A 22724-nucleotide genomic window follows, 5' to 3' on the forward strand; every position below is an offset into this window, starting at 1 on the left:
AATGACCCTAATCAAAAGTTTACATACCCTGGTGATTTTGGCCTGATAACATGCACACAAGTTGACACAAAGGGGTTTGAATGGCTATTAAAAGTAACCATGGTGAAATACAGGACTCTCTGAAAACGTGGTGTGGCTGTTTCAAGATGCACAATAAGGAGGCACTTGAAGAAAGATGGGCTGCATGGTCGAGTCGCCAGAAGAAAGACATTACTACACAAATGCCACAAAGTATCCCACTTACAATATGCCAAACAGCACAGAGACGAGCCTCAAACCTTCTGGCACAAAGTTATTTGGAGTGATCAAAATGTAGCTTTTTGGCCACAACCATAAACGCTACATTTGGAGAGGAGTCAACAGGGCCTATGATGAAAGGTACGGAGGTGGATCACTGATGTTTTGGGGATGTGAGATACAAAGGCACATACAATTTGGTCAAAATTGATAGCAAGATGAATGCAGTATGTTATTAAAAATATACCGGAGGAACATTTGCATTCATTGGCCAGGAAGCTGCGCATGGGATGTACTTGGACATTCCAACATGACAATTATCCAAAACACAAGGCCAAGTCGTCCTGTCATTGGCTACAGCAGAATAAAGTGAAGGTTCTGGAGTGGCCATCTCAGTCTTCTGACCTTAATATCATTGAGCCACTCTGAGGAGATCTCAAACGTGCAGTTCATGCAAGACATCCCAGGAATTTACAGGAACTGGAGGCTTTTTGCCAAGAGGAATGGGCAGCTTTACCATCTAAGAAGATAAAAAGCCTCATCCACAAATACCACAAAAGACTTCAAGCTATCATTTAATGTTAAAGGGGGCAATGCATGGTATTAAAAACTTGGGTATGTAAACTTTTTTGATCAGGGTCATTTGGGTAGTTTCTGTTGTGATTATGATTTAAAAAGAGTAAACACAGTTGATAAGAAATGGCTGCAGCCAAACACTAACCATGAGTGAAAAAAGTTTTTGTGTTATTCATATTTTCTGAAAAATGGCCAAGAAATCATAAATTCTGCCAGGGTATGTAAACTTATGAGCACAACTGTGTGTGTGTGTGTGTGTCTTTACTATTAAAACAAACTTTACTGTGTGTGTGTGTGTGTATGTATCTATGTGTGTGTGTGTGTGTGTAATATATATATATATATATATATATATATATATATATAATGTGTGTGTATATATATATATATATATATATATAATGTGTATATATATATATAATGTATATAATATAGTGTGTGTGTGTGTGTGTGTGTGTGTGTGTGTGTGTTTTTTCCACTCCATACAGAACATTTTTTTTACAGTAACTTGTTTCAATTATTACAGCACACCCGCGTGGGATGGGAGCAGCTCCTTACCACTATCGCCAGGACTATCAATGAGGTAGAAAACCAGATCCTTACCCGAGATGCCAAAGGCATCAGTCAGGAACAAATGAACGAGTTCAGGAATTCCTTCAACCACTTTGACAGGGTAAGCTTTATGTGCATGGGTTCCGGTGTTTCTATATATGGACTTATATGATTAGAGCCACCCAAAATTTATATTTTAGCTTTTAAAACATGCTCAAGAGTTAATTGCCTATATCCTCAGGGACTGCAGTAGCAAGATTCCTAGCTGTGCATACCTGCTACAGCTATTCTGAAGAGTTGGATCTTTGTTTATTTTGTATGCCAGTATATTAGGACACATTGGTACACCAATATTTGTAATAGGAATTCTAGCCAGGGGATTTCACAGCTGAAGTCCCCTAGAGATTTCAGATCCAAGTGGGTGACTCTGCCCACCAAACTATATCTCTGAGATTTCACTTTTGGGGGAAATGGTTCCTTTAACCCATAGCAGGGTAATGTGCTTTTCCTACCTAAATGCTCATGGTTGTGAGCACACTGTAGTCTCATGAAGAGCACTGTTATTAGTACTTTAGTCTCTAGGATAAGAAAACAAACGCACAGTTACCACATTTTTATTATACCTGGTTTTTATGTCGGTTTTTTTCAACATTATAACTGATATAACTTATGGGCCACAGGTTGAGCACCCACGGTCTACGTTAAGAAAACAAATGCACAGTTACCACATTTTTGTTATACCTGTTTTTACGTTATTTTATTTAGTTTTATTATGCATTAACAGTACTTCTATACAGTTATCTTTTTAATTTACAAACCCACTAGTACCCCTCCAAAGTCTTATTCTTCCGGCACTGCAAACTCTTCTGGCCATGCAATTTTAGTTCTGCATATGCTTGGGAAAAGTCCTATTCATTCCTTTGGGGAGGCCATCCACTGTTGGGATGCATAATGGAAGACATCGGGGGAAGAGGGGCAAGTTAAAGGACAACTATACAAAAGTACAGTTAACCTTTAAATTGAATCTCTAGCCAAACGATTACTTTTTTTTTAGGATAGAATATAGAAGGGCTAGAACCTCTTACATTGTTATTGTTGTCATTGTCCCTGATGGAGTGGGTCCCCCTTATTGCTTGCTTTGTGATAGCAAAGGCATTGCAGGAGTCCAGTCCGAGAGCACCACACTGTCGCACACAGACAACAAGAGAAACCTAATGGTGAATCTAACCCTTCCCTATCCTTACCTTTAAAGATGGCCATGGCTGATTTGATGGATGAGTCTTCCCCACTGGAACTCTCCACTATCAGAATAAAGTGATCAGCAGCTGTAGCTGGCAAAACAAAATTCCAACAAGCCCATTTAACAGAAGTAGAGTTAATGATCGGCTTCTGTCCACCAGGCATGGTCATATGGATTGACATTTGGCTGGTCCCCCTGAGCCATCCGAATTCCGATCCGTCTATGGCCAACTTAACATATTTTTAAAACCTAACATTTTTGGATGAGGTTTAATTCAGAACCACCCAACCTCATTATAACAATGTATTTAGGGTGGCAAGAACAAGTCATACAGAAAGATTGTCAGTAAGTATCACGGAATCATGTGACTATATGGATGTACTATAATGTTAGTGAATAAAAATCAACATAGCTTGCTCACCATTATAAAGTAGATAAATTGATCTATTACGTCTGACCATAAAGGTTGCACTGACTAGACTGTGGCTGTGCGGGAGAAGCGTGCATGTACTAATGTAAAGAGCACTGGTATACGAGTATGTAGATCACAGTAATTATGCATGAACCAAGAAAAATAAATGGTTATACACAATAAACATGCATGTCTTTATGCTCTGCTTCTGCTACTTACACAAATCTGCTACTATGTGTTTATACAATTGAATTAAATACAGAAATACTCTTCTATTAAAAGCGTATCTTAAAGCGGAGGTTCACCCTCAGAGAGCACATTTTCCCCTTAGCTGGATGCTCGTTTTGTCTAGGGGAATCGGCAAATTGTTTTAAAATATGATCCGTACTTACCGTTTACGAGATGCATCTTCTCCGTCGCTTCCGGGTATGGGCTGCGGGAATGGGCGTTCCTTCTTGATTGACAGTCTTCCGAGAGGCTTCCGACGGTCGCATCCATCGCGTCACGATTTTCCGAAAGAAGCCGAACGTCGGAGCGCAGGCGCAGTATAGAGCCGCACCGACGTTCGGCTTCTTTCGGCTACTCGTGACGCGATGGATGCGACCGTCGGAAGCCTCTCGGAAGACTGTCAATCAAGAAGGAACGCCCGCTCCCGAAGACCCATACCCGGAAGCGACGGAAGAAGATGCATCTCGAAAACGGGTAAGTACGGATCATATTTTAAAACAAATAGCCAATTCCCCTAGACAAAACGAGCAGGAAGCTAAGGGAAAAAAAAAAAAAAAAGGAATTGGTTGAACTCCCGCTTTAACCCAAATATATATTCATATATTACTGCTTAGCAATCCTTTAAATGTGGTGGCTGCATTATTTATTTTTAAGGTTTTTTATTTTATTTTAAGGGGCTGATCCAGCCATTAAGTCTGTTATTTTTCAACGTATTTTTTTTTTTTTTTACCAGACCAAGCTGTCTAGCAAAGGTGGCATTTAGAGCCGGTTCACACAAAATAGAATAGTTTGGTACTGGTATTTTTTTTTGTCTGCATTGATTGACATTATTTTAAGAAAGAAATTTTCGTGTTCTTTCTTATATTTATCTAGTTTGTAAATGAAAAATGCTTTCCTATGTTAAGGATAACAATTTTGCATAGTGTTTGGATAGGATAGCGGTAGGGCTTGTCTGTTTCTCTTCCTTATCTGTGAGCCTCATGCCTGATGGTGTGAAACTATTGCCCCCCAGCATCTAGTCAAGGTATTCTTTTCAATAATTCACATCAGCCTTGATTGTTAAGATGAAGCTGATTGGTTGCTGAGGGCAACACAGGTAGTTGATTTTCAGACAATTACGCTGGCCATACACAGCTTTTATTTTATTTTTTTTCAGCCTGCTGGACCAGCTAAAAATGGATTGGTGTATGGCCAGCTTTACAACCAGGGATAACTTTGGTACCCCTGCAGCTCATGAAACAATGTTTCATTCCTTCTGACAAGTGATGACATTTAAAGCAATTGTTTTATACCTGCATTTTCATAGGGTAAAGCAAAGGCAGTCAAGGCAAATTGTTTTTTGTATAAAGATTTTCTGAAATGGTCCAGATTTGTTGGTACCCCTTGAAAACATAATTGTATCCTAGTGATAGTTTCAACTCTGTAATTGGTTTGGCACATGTCTTTAATATTGTAATCAGCCAGCCAGTCTATTTAAATAGGGAAAAGTGGTCAATCTGTTTGGTATCATTGGGTGCACCATATTGAACAAGGCTATCTCCATGCAATTTTCTGTTCTTGGGACTACTGTTTAAATATTTATTAATACGTTTTTATGTTCCATGGAAAGGGTAGCCAACCTCCCTGGATCTGCCAACACGAGAAAAATTTACAGTAGAATTCTAGTGCAGTAGTAGACGGAGAGCCAGAGTCAAGGTACATCCGTGTCAGATTACACAATTTTCCCCTTCTTGAGTGACAGTGACCTCAAAGTAAGAAGGACTACACTGTTGAAAGAAAAACAAAAAAGGCCAAACCGGTATTTTTGGAAATGCATATTGACAAACCCTAATGCTTCTGGGAGAATGTCCTTTTCATAAATGAGACCGTACTGGAGATTTTGGCTAGTCACATCTCTAAATGGTTACATAAAATAAATTAACACCATGCCTATAGTGAAACATAGAGGAGACTTGGTAATGTTTGAGGGCAGCTTGACTGTGTCTGGCACAGGGTGCCTTGAATCTGTGCATGGTGCATTGAAACCTCAAGACTATCGAGGAATTCTGGAGCGAAACAAATGCCCAGTGCCCAGAAAGCTTTGTTTCAGTTTCATCTCATGGGTTCTCCAACTAAATGACCCACACACAGATAAAAGTATCCAAGAATATTTAAGAACAAAACATCGACTATTCTGAGGTGGCCTTATATGACCCCCGATTTAAATCCAATCGAATATCTAGGGAAAGTGCTGAAAGTTTCAGTCTGGAGTAGGTACCTGTTGGCAGGTGCAAATCAAAAGCAAAGTCAGATTTTTGTTAAAAAATGTAACAAACCGTGATGGATGCCATTTGATTTGGGCAGATTTGTGGGTTCTTGCATGGTTGTGGAAGAGCACCAACAAATTTTGACCACATTTGTACATATATGAGGCACTCAAGCCTGTGTGTTATTCTAGGAACATTACCAATTATGTTGCAGGTGAATATCTCTGTTTATTGAAAAGTGAATGCTGAACATGGGGTTGTGGGGTTCTTCTATGTGCACAAACTCTAAATCATCCACTGTCACAAATATTAATTCTAACTATGTTCTTTTTGTTCCCTCCATCCTGTGCATGTCCTTTCCCGCTTCATCTGCATGACCCTTTATTCACAAACCAACCCTCTATGCTCTCACCCTATCACCCACCCCTGGCATGGCATGTCCCGGACACCTGAACTCTCACTTGCTGTCACAAGGATCACAACGGCACACTTGGCCCAGAGGAATTTAAGGCCTGCCTCATCAGCTTGGGTTACGATATTGGCAACGACGCTCAGGTACTGAAAAGTTGATAAGTTGAGCCGGGTATTTTATTTTAACGTGACTCTTGGTTTCCCAGGCATTGCGAGCAAATGTTTTTCTACATCATACTGAGAAGGAATAATTTCTTTTTCTCCTTATTTCTTTGGTGTTGATTGCTTCTCTTGTCTACCCTGTTCTTTTCTTCTTTCTTTCAAATACCTTCCAAACCTCTGCTTCTGTGATACCTCGAACATATTTCTTATGTGTTTACAATTCTCCTAAAACAATCTTTATATACCTCCTACTGCTGCTTTACTTTTCTTACTGTCCTCTTTCTTCTCTTTACTGCCCTTTTCTGTTCTCTCCTCTCCACCACTGGTCCTCCTGCAGAAGAAGATTGGTATGCTGGACAGTGATGATTTCCGAGCCTGCCTTATCTCCATGGGTTACAACATGGTAATGTAAAATGCCTGCTTGCATTGTGTGATGTTGTAAGAACACAAATACTCTGTAGCACAAAAATCATACTTTCTCTGTTTAAAAGAATCCTTTATAGAGGCTCCTGATTTCTTGTGTGTCCAAGAGGGATGACCCACAAAACTGGTTCAGGCTGTCAGAAGTCCTGTCCTTAAAATATATGTAAACTCTAGCAATTAAAATTTCCTTTTTTGGTCTGTTCAATATTCAACCAAAAGTGCAAAAAAAAATACCTGCTAATCTTGCCATAAATCCAATTAACTTCTAACTTCCTGGACATTCTGCAGCAATATCTCAAGCCGTCTTATCAGCCTTCACAGGTTACCTCTGTGAGCTATAGAAACCCCACCTGCTATCTCAATGCATTCCTAAACTGAAAACTTGCATCATGGAAGAAGTTGCCAGGGCACAACTTTCACCTAACTCAAAAACAGCTTAGTTAGGGAATTAAGGACCTGATTGGAGAACCTTTTTTGATGCATACAATATATACTGAGTGTGAGAAATAGATAGATGTATGACGATATATATACATACATAGTGGGGAAAATAATTATTTCATGCCCTGTAGATTTTGTAAGTTTGCCCACTTACAAAGGAAATTAAGGGTCTATAATTGTTATCATAGGTTTTTAAATGACAGAGACAAAATATCAACCAAAAATTCAGAAAAAACAAATGATACAAATGTTATGAATTAAGTTGGAGTCGGTGAGTAAAATTAGTATTGGATTCCTAAGCAAAACATGACTTTGTACTTGGTGGAGAAACTTTTGTTGGCAAGCACAAAGGTATTTTTTGTAGTTGGTTACCAGGTTTACACACATCTCAGGAGGGATTTTGGTCCTCCTGTAAAAAAAAATAAAAAAATCGATCTCTAAATTCTTAAGGTTTCTTGGCTGTCGTTTGGCAACTCAGTTTTTCAGCTCCCTCCATACATTTTCTATAGGATTAAGGCCTGAAGACTGGCCAGGCCACTCCATGACCTTAATGTGCTGCTTCTTGAGCCACTCCTTTGTTGCCTTGGCAGTATGTTTTGGGTCATTGTCATGCTAAAAGACCCATACATGACCCTTCAATGTTCTGGCTGAGGTAAGAAGGTTCTCATCCAAGATTTTACAATACAATGTGGAAAAGTCGGTCTGTACCTTTAGCAGAGAAATGGCCCCAAAGCATAATGTTTCCTCCTCTGTGCTTGACTGTAGGGATGGTGTTCTTGGGTCATAATCCGCATTTCTTTCTCGTACATCACGGGACACAGAGCGGCATATTCATTACTATGTGGGTTATATGGAGTACCTTCAGGTGATGGACACTGGCAATCTCAAACAGGAAGTGCCCCTCCCTATATAACCCCCTCCCATAGGAGGAGTACCTCAGTTTTTTCGCCAGTGTCTTAGGTGTTGGTCACGGAATAGCTTGCCTCCATATCCTTAGGATTTTGGCAGGCTAACCGGATCTGTCCAGAGTGCCTCAGTGCCGAAGTGGACAGTACCCGGGCCCCAAAATCCATGGGGTTTTGCCTATAATGCCCTCTCTGGAGGGCTGGACCCCGGGCCCAGGACTTGGTGCTTTTTTCCAAAGCCAAAAGTATCCTGCTTGCCGGGGTGCTATATAGGTCCAGGACAGCGGTTCCTTCTAGGACCCCAGTGCCTGATGGTCTACTACACTACCCACGGAGATGGGAGAAGATTGGACTGTGTTTGCTTGCAAACGTCCTGCGGCATGGAGCAGGTAAGTGGGGAGCCTGCGGAACTTGGTTCGACAGCGGGCTCCCCAGGGGTGATCAAAAGGGGGGGTAGCCTAAGTATGCTCTGCATAGGCACCTTGGTCACTATGTCTGTGTGTAGACAGGATGGTCTGATTTCTCCCCCCCATCTCTGGTTCCCCTGTCCAAGTAAGTCTTTGCTGGCCACCTGCTGCCCTGCTGGTCAGATAGGGTCATCTTTGAATCTCTTCTGGGCAAAGAACTGAGCCCTTAAGAGTCTCTGTTAGCTGCCTACCTGTCCGGGGGTTCAAATTTGCCGCCCTGCAGCCGACGGCTCGATCCTCTCTCCCTGCCTCTGTAGCGCCTGGCGCGCGTCTCCATGTGTCTCTCTCCTTCCTGACAGGCGCGCGCGCGTGCGCGGGCACGCCAAAATAGACGGTTTCGCGCCGTTCGGGAGGAGGGGGCGGAGAGAGCGCAGGAAGAGGCGTGCCTTCGCGTCTGTTAAGAACAGACAGGCTGCATTCATGGCTCAGTCTGAGCTGATGCTGGAGGAGAGGGGACGCAGAGCGGCACTCCGGTGACCCCCGGTGGCAGGAAAGGGGTAGTACATCCTAGGCTTGGCCTATTTTCTTTCTACAGCCAAAAATTCCCCTTTGCAGCAGGTTGGAGGCCGCAAAGGATATCTGGTGGGGCCGTATGTTTTAAAAAAAAAAAAAAAAAAAAAAAGAATATATATATATATATACACATTTTATTTAAAGGAACATAATATCATAGTAAAAAAAAAAAAAAAAAAAAAAAAAAAAAGAGATTTTTTTTTCCTTTGTTTTTTGAATAAACATACTCGGCCTCACCAGGGGTTTTTGGACACTAGTAATCCTGCTGTTCCCTAAACCTCTTAACTATTCCTAGCTGCAAACAGTCAGTTGTTGCATGCAGGGGTACCTCGGTATTGTACTATGGCTCCCAAAGGCTCAGGATCAAAAGGGGCAAAAAGTGCCAAAAAACAAAAGGGCTCCCCCTCGGATTCTGAGGACATGAGTCAGGCTATGCCGGTACTCTCCCCACCTAGTAGCCAAGTTGTGGCCGCCTTGGTTGAGCCAATAGGGGGGTCTGGTGCGGCGGCTGGCCCAGATCCACCCAACCCTGTGTTTGTCACAGAGGAAATGCTAGCTGCCTCTTTGGGTGGGCTAGAGGAAAGATTGGCGGCTATGTTCGCTAAGTCTTTACCAGGCAAGAAACGGACTAGATCCCCTTCGCCTAAATTTGTATCCTCAGATGCTGAAATTCTCTCGCCGGAGGAATTAGAGTTTCAGGAGGACCTACTGGACGAGAATCCAGAGGGTTCAGAAATTGAGGAATCTACTGTTGAAGAACCATTCTCAGCCTCCCAAGCGGAGAGTCTGTGGGTCCAGTCTTTGACAGATATGGTTCACTCAGCATTTAAGTTGCCTTTACCGGAGCGCCGGGGTCCGGTAGTTTCCTCTTTGGGCTCCTTAAGGGCGCCTTTGAACAACGCAGTTTTTCCGGTCCATCCTCTTTTGGAGGAATTAATTTTCCAGGATTGGGTACGACCAGACAGAATTTTTCTGCCGCCTAAAAAAATTTCTGTTATCTACCCGTTGGAAGAGAAGTTTGCCAAAAGATGGGCGCTCCCAGCTGTGGATGCTGCCATCTCATGTGTGAATAAATCACTAACTTGCCCGGTAGAAAACATTCAAATGTTTAAGGACCCGGTTGATAAACGTTTGGAGACTCTTTTAAAAGCTTCCTTTGCTACGGCAGGGGCAGTGGTACAGCCAGCAGTTGCTGCTATCGGAATCTGTCAAGCTTTAAAGGACCAGACTAAACAGATGCTTAAGGACATCCCTGCCCAGCAGGCAGAGGAGCTATCTGATATACCCAGAGCTCTATGCTTTGCGGTGGATGCTATAAAGGACTCTATTCAGCAAGCGTCTCGTTTATCACTATTTTTAGTGCATATGAGAAGACTCTTATGGTTAAAAAACTGGGCGGCCGAGCCCCCGTGCAAAAAGCTTTTGGCAGGTTTTCCCTTCCATGGAGGGCGACTCTTCGGAGAAGATCTGGATAAATACATTCAGACTATTTCGAGTGGTAAGAGTACGCTTTTACCAGTCAAAAAGAAGTTTCGGGGGCCTACATGTAAAAGGCAGCTTTCCCCGGCTTCGGGGCCCTCAAATTCCAGGCAGTACCGACGGCCTCCTGTACGATCAAACTTTAACAGCAAATCGCAGGGACAGGCCTCTGGCGGCAAGAAACCTTGGTATCGCAAACCAGCTAAGCCAGCCCCTAAGTCTGCCTTATGAAGAGGCGCCCCCACCCATGAGGGTGGGGGGAAGGCTTCACCTCTTTGCAGAGGTTTGGGAAGCCAACATCCCCGACGAATGGGTCCGGTCTACTGTGGCCGCAGGTTACAGACTAGAGTTTCTAAAAATCCCTCCTCCTCATTACCAGGAGTCAAGAGTACCAGGCGACCCTGTGAAAAAAGCCGCATTGATAGCGGCATTGAATCATCTGCTATGCCAAAAAGTGATAGTAGAAGTACCAGTCCGGGAACAGGGATTGGGGTTCTACTCCAACCTGTTTATCATCCCAAAGCCCAACGGCGATGTCAGGCCAATTTTGGACTTAAAGGGAGTGAATGCGTACCTAAAGGTCCGCTCATTCCGGATGGAAACTATTCGGTCAGCTGTCGCCGTGCTCCAGAAGGACGACTTTATGGCGTCCATAGACATAAAGGATGCTTACCTTCATGTGCCAATTTTTCAGCCACATCAAGTATTTCTACGCTTCTCGGTGGCTCAACGTCATTTCCAATTTATGGCGCTCCCTTTCGGGTTGGCTACGGCCCCCCGGGTATTCACGAAGGTCCTAGCCCCAATCCTAGCCAATCTAAGGACCCAAGGAGTCACGGTCTTGGCTTACCTGGACGACCTCTTGGTTGTAGACCACTCGTCTCCTGGCCTGGAGCGAGCAGTGGCCCTCACAGTTCAGTACCTCGAAAGGTTCGGCTGGGTGCTAAATCGAGACAAGTCAGCATTCCTGCCCACAAGGCAGCTGGAATATCTCGGCATGAGATTGGATACAGAACAACAAAAGGTGTTCCTACCCCTATTAAAGGTCAAGGCCATCAAAGAGCTAATACAAATGGTTCTAAGAAAGAAAAGGCCAACTGTTCGCCTATGTATGCGACTACTAGGCAAGATGGTGGCCACATTCGAGGCGGTTCCGTACGCTCAGAGCCACACTCGCATCCTGCAGGCAGCCATCCTGTCAGCATGGAGCAAGAGGCCTCAGGCCTTAGAAATTCCTTTGCCACTCTCACCAAGAGTGCGGCAAAGTCTATCTTGGTGGTTAAACCCTCAGAATCTCCTGAAGGGAAAGACTTTCAGTCCTGTGACCTGGAAAATAGTAACCACAGACGCCAGCCTGTTTGGCTGGGGAGCAATGTTGGAGGGTTGCACTCGCCAGGGCACTTGGGCAGCAGCAGAGAAGCAGTTGCCCATCAATATCTTGGAGCTCAGAGCTGCTCGACTAGCCCTCAAGGCTTGGACGTCCAAACTGCAGGGGTTCCCGGTGAGAATACAATCGGACAATGCCACGGCGGTGGCATACATAAATCACCAAGGGGGAACCAAGAGTCAAGCCGCTCAGAGAGAAGTGAGCTTGATTTTCTTGTGGGCAGAAGCCCATGTGCCCTGCATATCGGCTATATTCATTCCCGGAGTGGACAACCTACAGGCGGACTTCTTAAGTCGCCAGACTCTGTTGCCGGGGGAGTGGTCTCTGCATCCACAGGTCTTTCAGACACTCTGCCAGAAATGGGGAGTGCCGGACGTGGATATCATGGCATCGAGACTGAACAAGAAGCTAGACAGGTTCATGTCCCGCACAAGGGATCCCAGGGCCTGCGGAACCGATGCGTTAGTTTGCCCTTGGCATCAGTTCAAACTTCTTTATGCATTTCCCCCGCTCCAGTTACTACCCCGCCTGCTGCGCAGGATCAGGGTGGAGCACATACCAGTCATCCTGGTAGCTCCAGCATGGCCCAGAAGGGCATGGTACTCACTAATCCTAAAGATGGTAGTGGGAGACCCTTGGACTCTTCCTCTACGGCCAGACCTGCTATCGCAAGGTCCGATCCTCCACCCTGCCTTACGGCATCTAAATTTGACGGCCTGGAGGCTGAATCCCTGATTCTCAGGGGTAGAGGTCTGTCTCAGAAAGTAATCTCTACCCTAATCAGAGCCAGGAAACCGGTCTCTAGGGTGATTTATTACAGGGTCTGGAAGGCCTATGTAGGCTGGTGTGAGTCCAAGCGATGGCTTTCTCGCAAGTTTACCATCGATAGAGTATTAAGTTTTCTCCAGCTAGGAGTGGATAAAGGACTGGCATTAAGCACAATCAAAGGACAGATTTCAGCTTTGTCAGTGTGGTTTCAGCGGCCGCTGGCCACCCACTCGCTAGTTAAGACCTTCCTTCAAGGGGTCTTACGTATTAATCCTCCAGTTAAATCCCCGCTTTGTCCGTGGGATTTAAATCTTGTTCTGTCAAGTTTACAGAAACAACCGTTTGAGCCGTTGGCTGAAATTCCTTTGGTTTTACTGACAAGGAAGTTAGTATTTTTGGTCGCCATAGTTTCCGCAAGAAGAGTATCGGAACTGGCGGCCTTATCCTGTAAGGAACCATATCTTATTTTTCATAAGGACAAGGTCGTTCTCCGCCCTCATCCTTCCTTCCTACCAAAGGTTATATCCAGTTTTCATCTAAACCAGGATTTGGTATTACCATCCTTCTTCCCTAAACCTACTTCCAGAAAGGAAGGGTTGCTGCATACCTTGGATATTGTCAGGGCCATGAAGGCCTATCTTAAAGCTACAGAGAAGATCCGGAAAACAGATGTGTTGTTCATTTTACCGGATGGGCCCAAGAAGGGGCAGGCAGCTGCAAAATCCACCATCTCGAGATGGATTAAACAGTTAATCACTCAGGCCTACGGCTTGAAAGGGTTGCCTCCTCCGTTATCATTAAAGGCTCATTCTACTAGAGCCATGGGCGCCTCCTGGGCAGCACACCACCAGATCTCTATGGCTCAAGTTTGCAAGGCGGCAACCTGGTCTTCTGTCCACACGTTTACAAAATTCTACCAGTTGGACGTAAGAAGGAATACTGATACAGCCTTTGGGCAGGCAGTGCTGCAGGCTGCAGTTTGAGACCCTCGGATTCCGGGGGGCTCCCTTTTGAGTTAAATTAAAAAATTTATTTTTTCTCAACTAAGTTGGATTTATTATGATTTGAGTATATCTCTAAATTAAATCCTTTTGTCTTGGGAAGATGTTCTCCCTCCCCTCATTGTAAGCATTGCTTTGGGACATCCCACATAGTAATGAATATGCCGCTCTGTGTCCCGTGATGTACGAGAAAGAAAAAGGGATTTTTAATACAGCTTACCTGTAAAATCCTTTTCTTGGAGTACATCACGGGACACAGAGCTCCCACCCCTCTTTTGGGGACCATTTTTGGGAGGCATACTGCTTGCTACAAAACTGAGGTACTCCTCCTATGGGAGGGGGTTATATAGGGAGGGGCACTTCCTGTTTGAGATTGCCAGTGTCCATCACCTGAAGGTACTCCATATAACCCACATAGTAATGAATATGCCGCTCTGTGTCCCGTGATGTACTCCAAGAAAAGGATTTTACAGGTAAGCTGTATTAAAAATCCCTTTTTTTCCTCCTCCCAAACACGTTGAGTCCCCCTCCTTAAGAAGGCACATTCCAATAAACATCTAAATGATTTATAGAAATATTGGGAGAAAGTTATGTGGTCAGATGAAACCAAAATTTTGCTCTTTGGCATCAATTTGACTCGCCTTGTTTGGAGGAAGAAAAATGCCAGCCAAGACCCTGAAACTTCAAATTGCCAAGAGACAGCCAAGAAACCTTAAGGATTTAGAGAAGATCTGTAAAGAGTGGGCTAAAATCCCTCCTAAGATGTGTGCAAACCTGGTAACCAACTACAAGAAACATCCTACCTCTGTGCTTTCCATCAAGGGTTTCTCCACCAAGTACGAAGTCATGTTTTGCTTGGGGATCAAATACTTATTTTACTGAACTGCAACTCAATTGATGACATTTGTATCCTGTATTTTTTCAGAATTTTTGGTTGATGGGTGCATTTTAAATGACGGAGACAGACTATGATAAAAAGTATAGACCCTTCATTTCTTTGTAAGTGGGCAAACGTACAAAAACCCACTGTTTATGTATCGGGACCTTTTTCGAGCTGCATTGCTTGTGTTGCATGTAACTGATCAACAGAAAATGGTAATTGGTATTGGTTAGTATACTCTTTGGGCAAAATAGATGACATGCAACTAGGCCACATTCATGTTACCTTGCTAAGTATGGTTCTGTGCAACATTTTTACTGGATTAGGTGCAGGTTAGTTAAACCATGCTAGTCCCTACTGCTTTACCAGAATATTTTAAAACACAATCCAATCTGAACCTGAAAAAAAGATTCACTCCCATGCTCCAGTAGTAGCTTACCCTATTCTTATCTGTGTAAGGTGCAAAGGATACTAGTGTGATGTAATATAGGAGACGGGAGCAGACACATTTTATTTCTAAAGAGTAGCCAACACTGGATGGCATATTTCTTTCGCCTTCACAAAGAAAACGGCAAGAAGTGTTTTTTAAAGGCTAATTTTTGTCAAAATTTTATTTTTTCGTTTTGTACAAGGTGGGGAAAGTTAAAACCTCTGTCTGGTTTTTATTGCTGTTTGTGCTCTTGTTGGAAAGATTTCCCTTCCCTTTCTGCTGCAGTGACGACAACTGCACCTTTTCCTACAAAAAAAATGATGCCCATCTGCACTCAAACGCTTAGTACACTGCAAGTATACAATAAATGAGAACTGAAAAATAAATAGACTTATATGCTACTCAGTGTGTGGATTACAAATGAAATCAACAAATAGATAAAAAAACACAATAGAGTAATAAATGTGGGAAAGTGAATAGTGAGATAAAGCTGCCAAAACTTCGGTAGTGTCACGAACACCAACAATGATCAATGTGTATCTTATTGGATCAGCGCTAAATCACAAAAGACCCCAATAATCACACTAGAGCAATATATACAAAGCATATACAATAGGAAAAAAATGTGTTTTTTCAAGCTTGGTGAAAAGAAACTAAAATAAAGTCCAGTGTAGGGAAATGTGAATATCAATAGCAATGGTGTACAGTGCTTCTTCAATAAAGTTGTGCATGCTTGACGGACAAATCCCAGTATCAGCGTTCATACATTTGTGCTGAATCCCCCAAATAAGAGCAAACTCTGCGCACCTCAATTCCAAAGGTAATGCAAGTCAAACTGCTGAAGCAAACATCATAAGCTATCATCCATCATTGGTCATTTTAAAACCAAAGGTAGACTTTCATTTAAAATCATAGATGTGTGGGTAGCCAAATAGATATGGGGTCACACATCAGGGAAACGCTGGAAAAGGAGAACTTTGGTTTTGGCCATAACTGGAAGTGATGTCACCCGGCTCCTGCTGACGCGTTGCATTACTATCACATGACTTTATCAAGGGATAGTCATGTGATAGTGACGCAACCCGTCGGGAGGAGCTGGGTGACGTCACTTCCGCTTATGGCCGAAACCAAAGTTCTCCTTTTCCAGCGTCTCCCTGATGTGTGACCCCATATCTATTTGGCTACCCACACATCTATGATTTTAAATGCAAGTCTACCTTTGTTTTATTTTTAAACAACTGCTTTATACTACACCATGAGGAATTATTTTCCTTGTTACATGTGCGATGATCAATGGCGGATGATGGCATATGAAGTTCCCTTCAGCAATTAGATTGCACACGGTGGCGGAGTTTGCTCTTTTTTTGGGGATTCAGCACAAATATATAAACGATGACCCTGGGATTTGTCTGTCAAGCACGCACAACTTTATTGAAGAAGGACTATACACTATTGATATTCACATTTTGCTACACTGGACTTTATTTTCACCAATCTTGAAAACACATTTATTTTCCCCATTTTATATAAGCTTTGTATATATTTTTCTAGTTGGTGTTTGTGATTTAGCACTGCTCCAATAAGATAGAAATTAATAAATGAGAAATGGCTTCATCTCGGCTCTCCACTCATGAAAGAGCCCAAGGGATTTAAGAGCTGAACTAAAGCCATTTCTTATTTCTTGTACATTTTGCCGCATTGTAGTCTGGATGGAGCTTGACTAGCCAGCATTAATAGCCACCGGCACCAGCAAAGAGTAGGACCAACCAGCAAGGTTTTGTGATATTTGAGCAGTACTGTTCTTCTTCTTTTGTTTTGTTTTTTTGTTTTTTTTTTAGTCTATAACTCATCCCTTTAATTTCTGTCCCGGGGTCACCGGGATAGGAAGTGAGGGGAAATTGCCCCAATGATGACACAGACAGCAATAAGGTTCTCACTGTTACCCACTCCCTCAAAAACAAATACATGTAAAAGTAAAAAATGAATACATTTTGCTTTTCCTACTTTATTTTGGCTAATCGTGTACATTACAATTAATATGTTTCTTGGACCAGAGGACAGTGCTGTTTTAAAAAAATGGTTTTAATTTAATTCACCCACTGGCATGTTGTATAACACAAAAATTACTGTTTCTGATACCAAGCTGTTGGAAGATTTTGTCAGTTTAGAGGTACAAAAAGTTAGTGGATGATTTGGCCCATATCTGTTTTAGGTGGACTGATCTACAAAAGTAGGATAGATAAGCCATTAGTGGTATTTTATTTAAACTATAATACTAATGATTTAAAAAAAAAAATGTACAATTCCAGGTATTTCTTGACAGACTAAATCATCCAGGTTTTAGGGGACAGTAATTAGACACACAGCAATCTGTTACATTTTAAATATGCCAACATAAAGTGAAAATAATAATGGTCAGTGGAAGGAATCTTAATAGACATTTTAGCACAATTTAAATTGGACCATTTCCCATGTTCACTTTGCAAAATACATTTTTGCTGATCACTGAACGAGGTGAAACACGGTGAGGACCCGTCATGTGCAAGGAAAATTAACTACTTGCCATCCACCATATGCATATAAACGCCCTGAAGCACATGGTTATAACAGGACTTCAGCCATGACCCTGGTATCTTAGTTTTTTAGAGCTGGTGATCCGCTTTCATGTAAAAGGTTATCCAGGTGGTAATCGCTTTTACAGCGCTGCAGAGCCCTTCACCCCGCCCACTGTGGTTCCTGGGCTCTCCTGTTCCCCCCAGGGAGCCTGGTACCACTGTAAGCAGTTGGGTCGGCTACTCACATTGGTGATGTAGAAAAGCTAGTTTTAGCGGTGCCTTAGTGCTGTTCAAGCAGCGCTTTTGTGCTGCTTTTCAGGCACTTTTAACCCCCCAAAAAAGTGTTAAAAACTCCCGCTTTGCCGTGCTTTGAAAGTGCTGCCAATTCATTTCACTGGGCAGGGCGTTTTGGGAGTGCTAAATACATCGCTCTCAACCTGCCCTAATGATGCTGCAGTGCACCGCCTGAGTGTGAAAAGTCACACTGGCATGAATGGGAGGTGGTTTTCAGGCGCCTGGCAGAGGATATTTTTAGCGCTAAAGTGCCTAAAAGTGTGGCAGTGTGAAAGGGGTCTAAAGAGTACCTGTCAGGCTTCTAGGTAATTTTGTAGCAAAAAAAGATTTTAACATGTATGTGAAAAATTAAAAATTTCCCCAGACAGCAAGCAATTTTGAAAAAAAGCAAAACAGGATTTTTGCTTATCACAATTGAATGATTGAAATCGCCAAAGCTTCAGCTCATTCGCTTATCAAAGTGAAAATTCACTGCGCAAAGACAGAGCTGTCCGAGAGTGACAAGTTAAAGTGGCGTTAAATTCTCAGCATGTTTAGCTTAACACCTTAAACCACAATAAAATAAACTTTCCCTAGCACTTGCCGTTTGCAACCTTTCAGTGCTGCTGGATCCTTCTCTCTGCCACCCTGAACTTCTTGTCTTCACAGGAATCCATTGACAATGGATAGTGCAGTCAGTAGATCAGGGTGGTTCCATAGGATTCTGCAAGAGAAGGGAGCCACCCTAAAACAGGAAACCTGGCGCAGTGGTGATGTACCAAAATAAAAAGTAAAATAGGCAATGATTAAAAGATAAAGAAGCTGAATACTAGATGATTACATGAACTGTTGAAAGCTCCTCTGTGATCATGAGCACCATTGAACACTAGCCAGATTACTACCAGTAATTGTCAAAATTGGGAACCTTGCTGTTGCATTTGGCAGGGTTAGCTAGGAGGTATTAAAATCTATACATTGGATAAGATGTTGAGTTGATAAGGAGTCCTAGGCTATCATTTGCACCATTTTTCTTTGTTTTTCCTAATATATTCTAGTTGCCAACAGATGAATAATGGGTAGCTGTCAGGTGGTCCAAAATCTGTCCTAGAAGCAGCACAGGGTGTATTTCCATAAACTCGGCAGGGAGAGGTATTGTCACATTAGAATACTAATATTCTAATATGTTTACTTTGTAGGGTGAAGCAGAATTTGCCCGCATTATGAGTATTGTGGATCCTAACCGACTAGGAGTGGTAACATTTCAAGCCTTCATCGACTTCATGTCTCGGGAAACTGCAGACACAGACACCGCAGACCAAGTTGTATCTTCTTTTAAGGTCCTGGCTGGTGATAAGGTATGTGTAAGGTCATTTTTTTGCCATCAAAATACTTAGTGTTTGTTAACATATATATATATAAAAAATATTTTGATCCTGTTTCTTTAAAGCATGTTGTACAGCACAGTACTTGTAATTTGGCTTTTGTATCACCTGAAATACCTGGCTGATTCCACAATAATCAGGGCTGCTGAGCCCTGATACAGTTGCCAGCGTATGTGCCTCTGTCAGCCACAGCCCTGCTCCCTGTGTCTCCTCTGTTGTTGTCCCACTGTTTTTTTTCCTTTTCCAACCAACCCCCCCCCCCTTTATACTTACCTGAGCCCGATCACAATTCAGTGATGTATACGAAAACAGCAGCTCTCTCTGGTCTCCTTTCTCCTCATTGGCTGAGACAGCAGTGGGAGCCATTGGCTCCCGCTAATGTCAATTACAGCCAGTGAGTCAATGAAGAGTGAGGGGGGGCAGGGTTAAGTTGCACGCTTTGTGTTAATTGGCGATACGGAGCAGTGGCTTGGGAGTGAGCTGCTGGTTATGGGGGGCACTTGGAAGGAGGGAGGGGCCAGGAGCACTAGAGGGGGAATCCTAAGAAGAGGAGGATCTGGGCTGCTCTGTGCCTTTTTTAATCTGCCTTTTTAATATCCTTTTAATTACCCAGAATGTCACTACATGGAACTGTTGGTATTTCCCTGTGACTTCCAGGGTGGAATTGTATTGGTTGATTTGAATTTAAAGTGATTGTAAATAAAAATGTTTTATTTAAAAAAAGAAAAATTACAAGCACGTCATACTTGCTTGGTCTGTAACGTGGTTTTGCACAGAACAGCCCTGATCCTCCACTTCTTGGGTCCCCCTGCCAGTGCTCTGGGCCCCTACTCTTTTTCGAGTGCCAATGGCTCCTGCTGCTGCATCTCAGCCAATCAGGAGGGAGAGCCTCCGATCTCATGCACATCGCTGGATTGAGATCGGTCTTGGGTAAGTATTAGGGGGGCTGCACACATGCATGAAGGTAAAAAACGTTCAGCCTTTACAACCACGTTACGTCCGTGTAACCTAGGAGCTTATTTATAACCGAGAGTAGATCTTGTTCTCCATTATACATTGCAGGGCTACATGTACTGTGTCCTGCACTTTATGGCCCAGTCATGAATCACCAGTGGAGCCTCACAGAGATTTCACTGCTTATCACAGCAGAAAAAGCTTTTTGACTGGCCATTAATTGTCATTGTGCTCCACTGACTTTAGAATTCCAAAGCTGGTGGAATGCAGCGCATATTTGGAAAGCACATGGCTATGCCTTATAGATATACAGGCATACCTCGCTTTAAGTACACTCACTTTACATACACTCGCGAGTAAGGACATACCCCCGAGTGTATGTAAAGTGCCTTACAAGTACTGTACAGACATTTTGCAGCCGCAGTAGAAGGAGCTGAAGCTTCGAGAGCATAGCCTGTCCTGTTCCAGTGTGCCCCTGACACCCCCACTACAGCCCCTAAGACCTCAACTACAGCTCCTGACACCCCAAATACAGCCCCTGACCCCCCACTACACACTAGAAGTGAAAAAAGGTATTGTTTCACTTTAAGTACATTTTCGTTTTACATACATGCTCTGGTCCCATTGTGTACTTAAAAGTGGGGTATGCCTGTACAAAGATGTGGTATTTTTTACTGCTGCCTTTTTAAACAAGCAACTTGGGGTACATATGATGCCTTCTGTCTCCTGCCATGTTTCTTAAGAAAACATTCTCATCTGACCTCCTCGCACTCGCACAGGTACATGTGTGGAGCATAATGGCTCTGTAACCAAAAATAGGTAGCTTTTGTATAATGTATTTTTTTTTTTTCTTTTGCAGAATTACATCACTGCAGATGAACTGCGCCGTGAACTTCCTCCAGATCAAGCAGAGTATTGCATTGCCAGGATGGCACCGTACATTGGGCATGACGCAGTCCCAGGGGCTCTGGACTATATGTCTTTTTCAACGGCGCTGTACGGTGAAAGTGACCTTTAACCCACCATTGCTCACCTCGATGTCACTGCAGCGCTGATTGTCCACCGCTCCTGTATGCAATGGTGTTTCAGCTTTCACGCCTTTTTGTGTCTCCATAGCTCACAAAATTAAAAACAAAAAATCACAAATTTGCTCCTGCGGTGCTCAGAGCATTTTGTCTTTCTGGCATTGCAGGGCATGTTATCTGTTTTGTCCTTACAGTAACAGTTTACAAATTTAGAATTTTTACTAAAGACCTTTAAAAAAAAAAAAGCATATTTTATTATGAGAGGAATAAAAGGTGAAATGTATTTTTCTGCCAAAAGTGAAAATAACCTTTTTGTGGTTTGTTGGACATCAATAGTTGTAATGTTGAGCCCCTTGCCTGGCTTTTTTTTTTTTTTTGCTACCACTTGAGGGAGCAGTGACTGTTAACTAGTTATGAATAGGCATGATTCATTATTTGTCATCCTCCAAATGCAATCTCTTTCAAACTGCGGCAATGTAAACCATTTCAAGGTGCAGAAGGAACCTATTGAAATTATCCATATTTTTTTAAGCAGAAACAATTCCTATGTTTTCAATATTTAATGTAAGATATATAATGCAGCATTCTCTTACCAGCTCAACAACTTCTTCCTTTTAATGTTGCTACCATGGTTTGTTTTGAGATATGAAGCTTCCATCATTTGTTCTCAATATCTGCTTGTCACAGAGCTTATTAAAGAAGTTCCTGTTTAAATTTTAATCTTTTTGTGTTATTGGTTACTTTCCAATAAATGACATTTCATAATACTGTTTATACAATATATTGTGTGTGTGTATATGGAATTCTTTTATCTACGGCAGCAAAAGGTGTGTTTTTTATTGTTTATAACAGGGAAGAGGCCCACATGGGCTGACCTGGTACAAAGTAAGACATGAAACCAGACATCATCACAGAAACAGAACATGGTACAAAATGCCATATCAAATTGTACAGCATCTCCGGTCACAGGGAGCATCATGGGGGGGGGGGGGGGCACAAGCATTGTAATATGTCAAAAACAATATCCCTGATGTCTCCCCGAATAGCCATCTGAACTGAGTGTACGGTGGCGATAGATATTCCTCTTTCACAGAGGAGGACACGTGTGTCAAATATGTGGCAAAGTGAGATGTCGGTGCCCCATGGGCGAGGTCCCGTCTATTTCTTTTTACCTGAGAAGCCTCCCAGGTGTGGAGACAAAAACAAGAGGTAGGGCCTGCTACCGAAAAAATAGAAAGAATAGTAGAAGTTAAGGCCAAGAGAGGGAGAAAAAGTGGTCAGAGAGTGGGGGGGGGGGGTTTCCCACGAGCATGGAGTATCGGGAGTTCACCATTGATGTGTTCATACTATACTGCACCCTTACTGTCCGAGGGACGGGAGGTGGCTTAAAGAGGGACATGCACTTATACATCAGGGATGGGCTCTCGTAGAGCCTGACCCTCAGCTGAGTATATGAATATGTTCCACAGTTGCTAGGTGTTGGAAAATGTTTCCTGCCTGTTTTGCGCTGTGAGGATAAGGTCCTCCATGCGTTTTATTTCCTCCATTTTTGAGATCCAAAGAGCAACTGCCGGTGGAAGTGAGGCTTTCCAGTGGAACGCAGGCTTTGGCCGCATCCAGGAGGTGTCTAATCACTGACTTTTTGTACACTCTGCCAGGGATGTTGGATGCATGTAGGAGTAAGGATGCTGGGTTGTCTGGAATGGTACATCCTGTAAATTTCTGAATGACTTCCCGTACTGTTCTCCAGAAGTGGGTGAGGATGGGGCAGGACCAG

At 42.9% G+C, this 22724-nt stretch overlaps 1 protein-coding gene across 3 annotated transcripts in view; it reads left to right on the plus strand.

Annotated features, from left to right (window-relative positions):
• The window catches only part of ACTN1 (actinin alpha 1), a 159801-nt gene extending 138073 nt beyond the window's left edge, over positions 1–21728 (plus strand). The window contains exons 18-22 of one of the 3 annotated variants that reach the window (XM_040333374.1): positions 1340–1486; positions 5966–6046; positions 6402–6467; positions 18783–18941; positions 20782–21728. In XM_040333374.1, the coding sequence (XP_040189308.1) occupies positions 1340–1486; positions 5966–6046; positions 6402–6467; positions 18783–18941; positions 20782–20940 (612 nt within the window). In that variant the 3' untranslated portion in view covers positions 20941–21728. The remainder of the gene's footprint in view (positions 1–1339; positions 1487–5965; positions 6047–6401; positions 6468–18782; positions 18942–20781) is intronic. The other 2 variants (XM_040333376.1, XM_040333375.1) reach the window with 2 other exon arrangements.
• The last annotated feature ends 996 nt before the right edge of the window (positions 21729–22724 follow it).

This window comes from Rana temporaria, chromosome 13 (genome assembly GCF_905171775.1).
Source record: "Rana temporaria chromosome 13, aRanTem1.1, whole genome shotgun sequence".
NCBI lineage: Eukaryota > Metazoa > Chordata > Amphibia > Anura > Ranidae > Rana > Rana temporaria.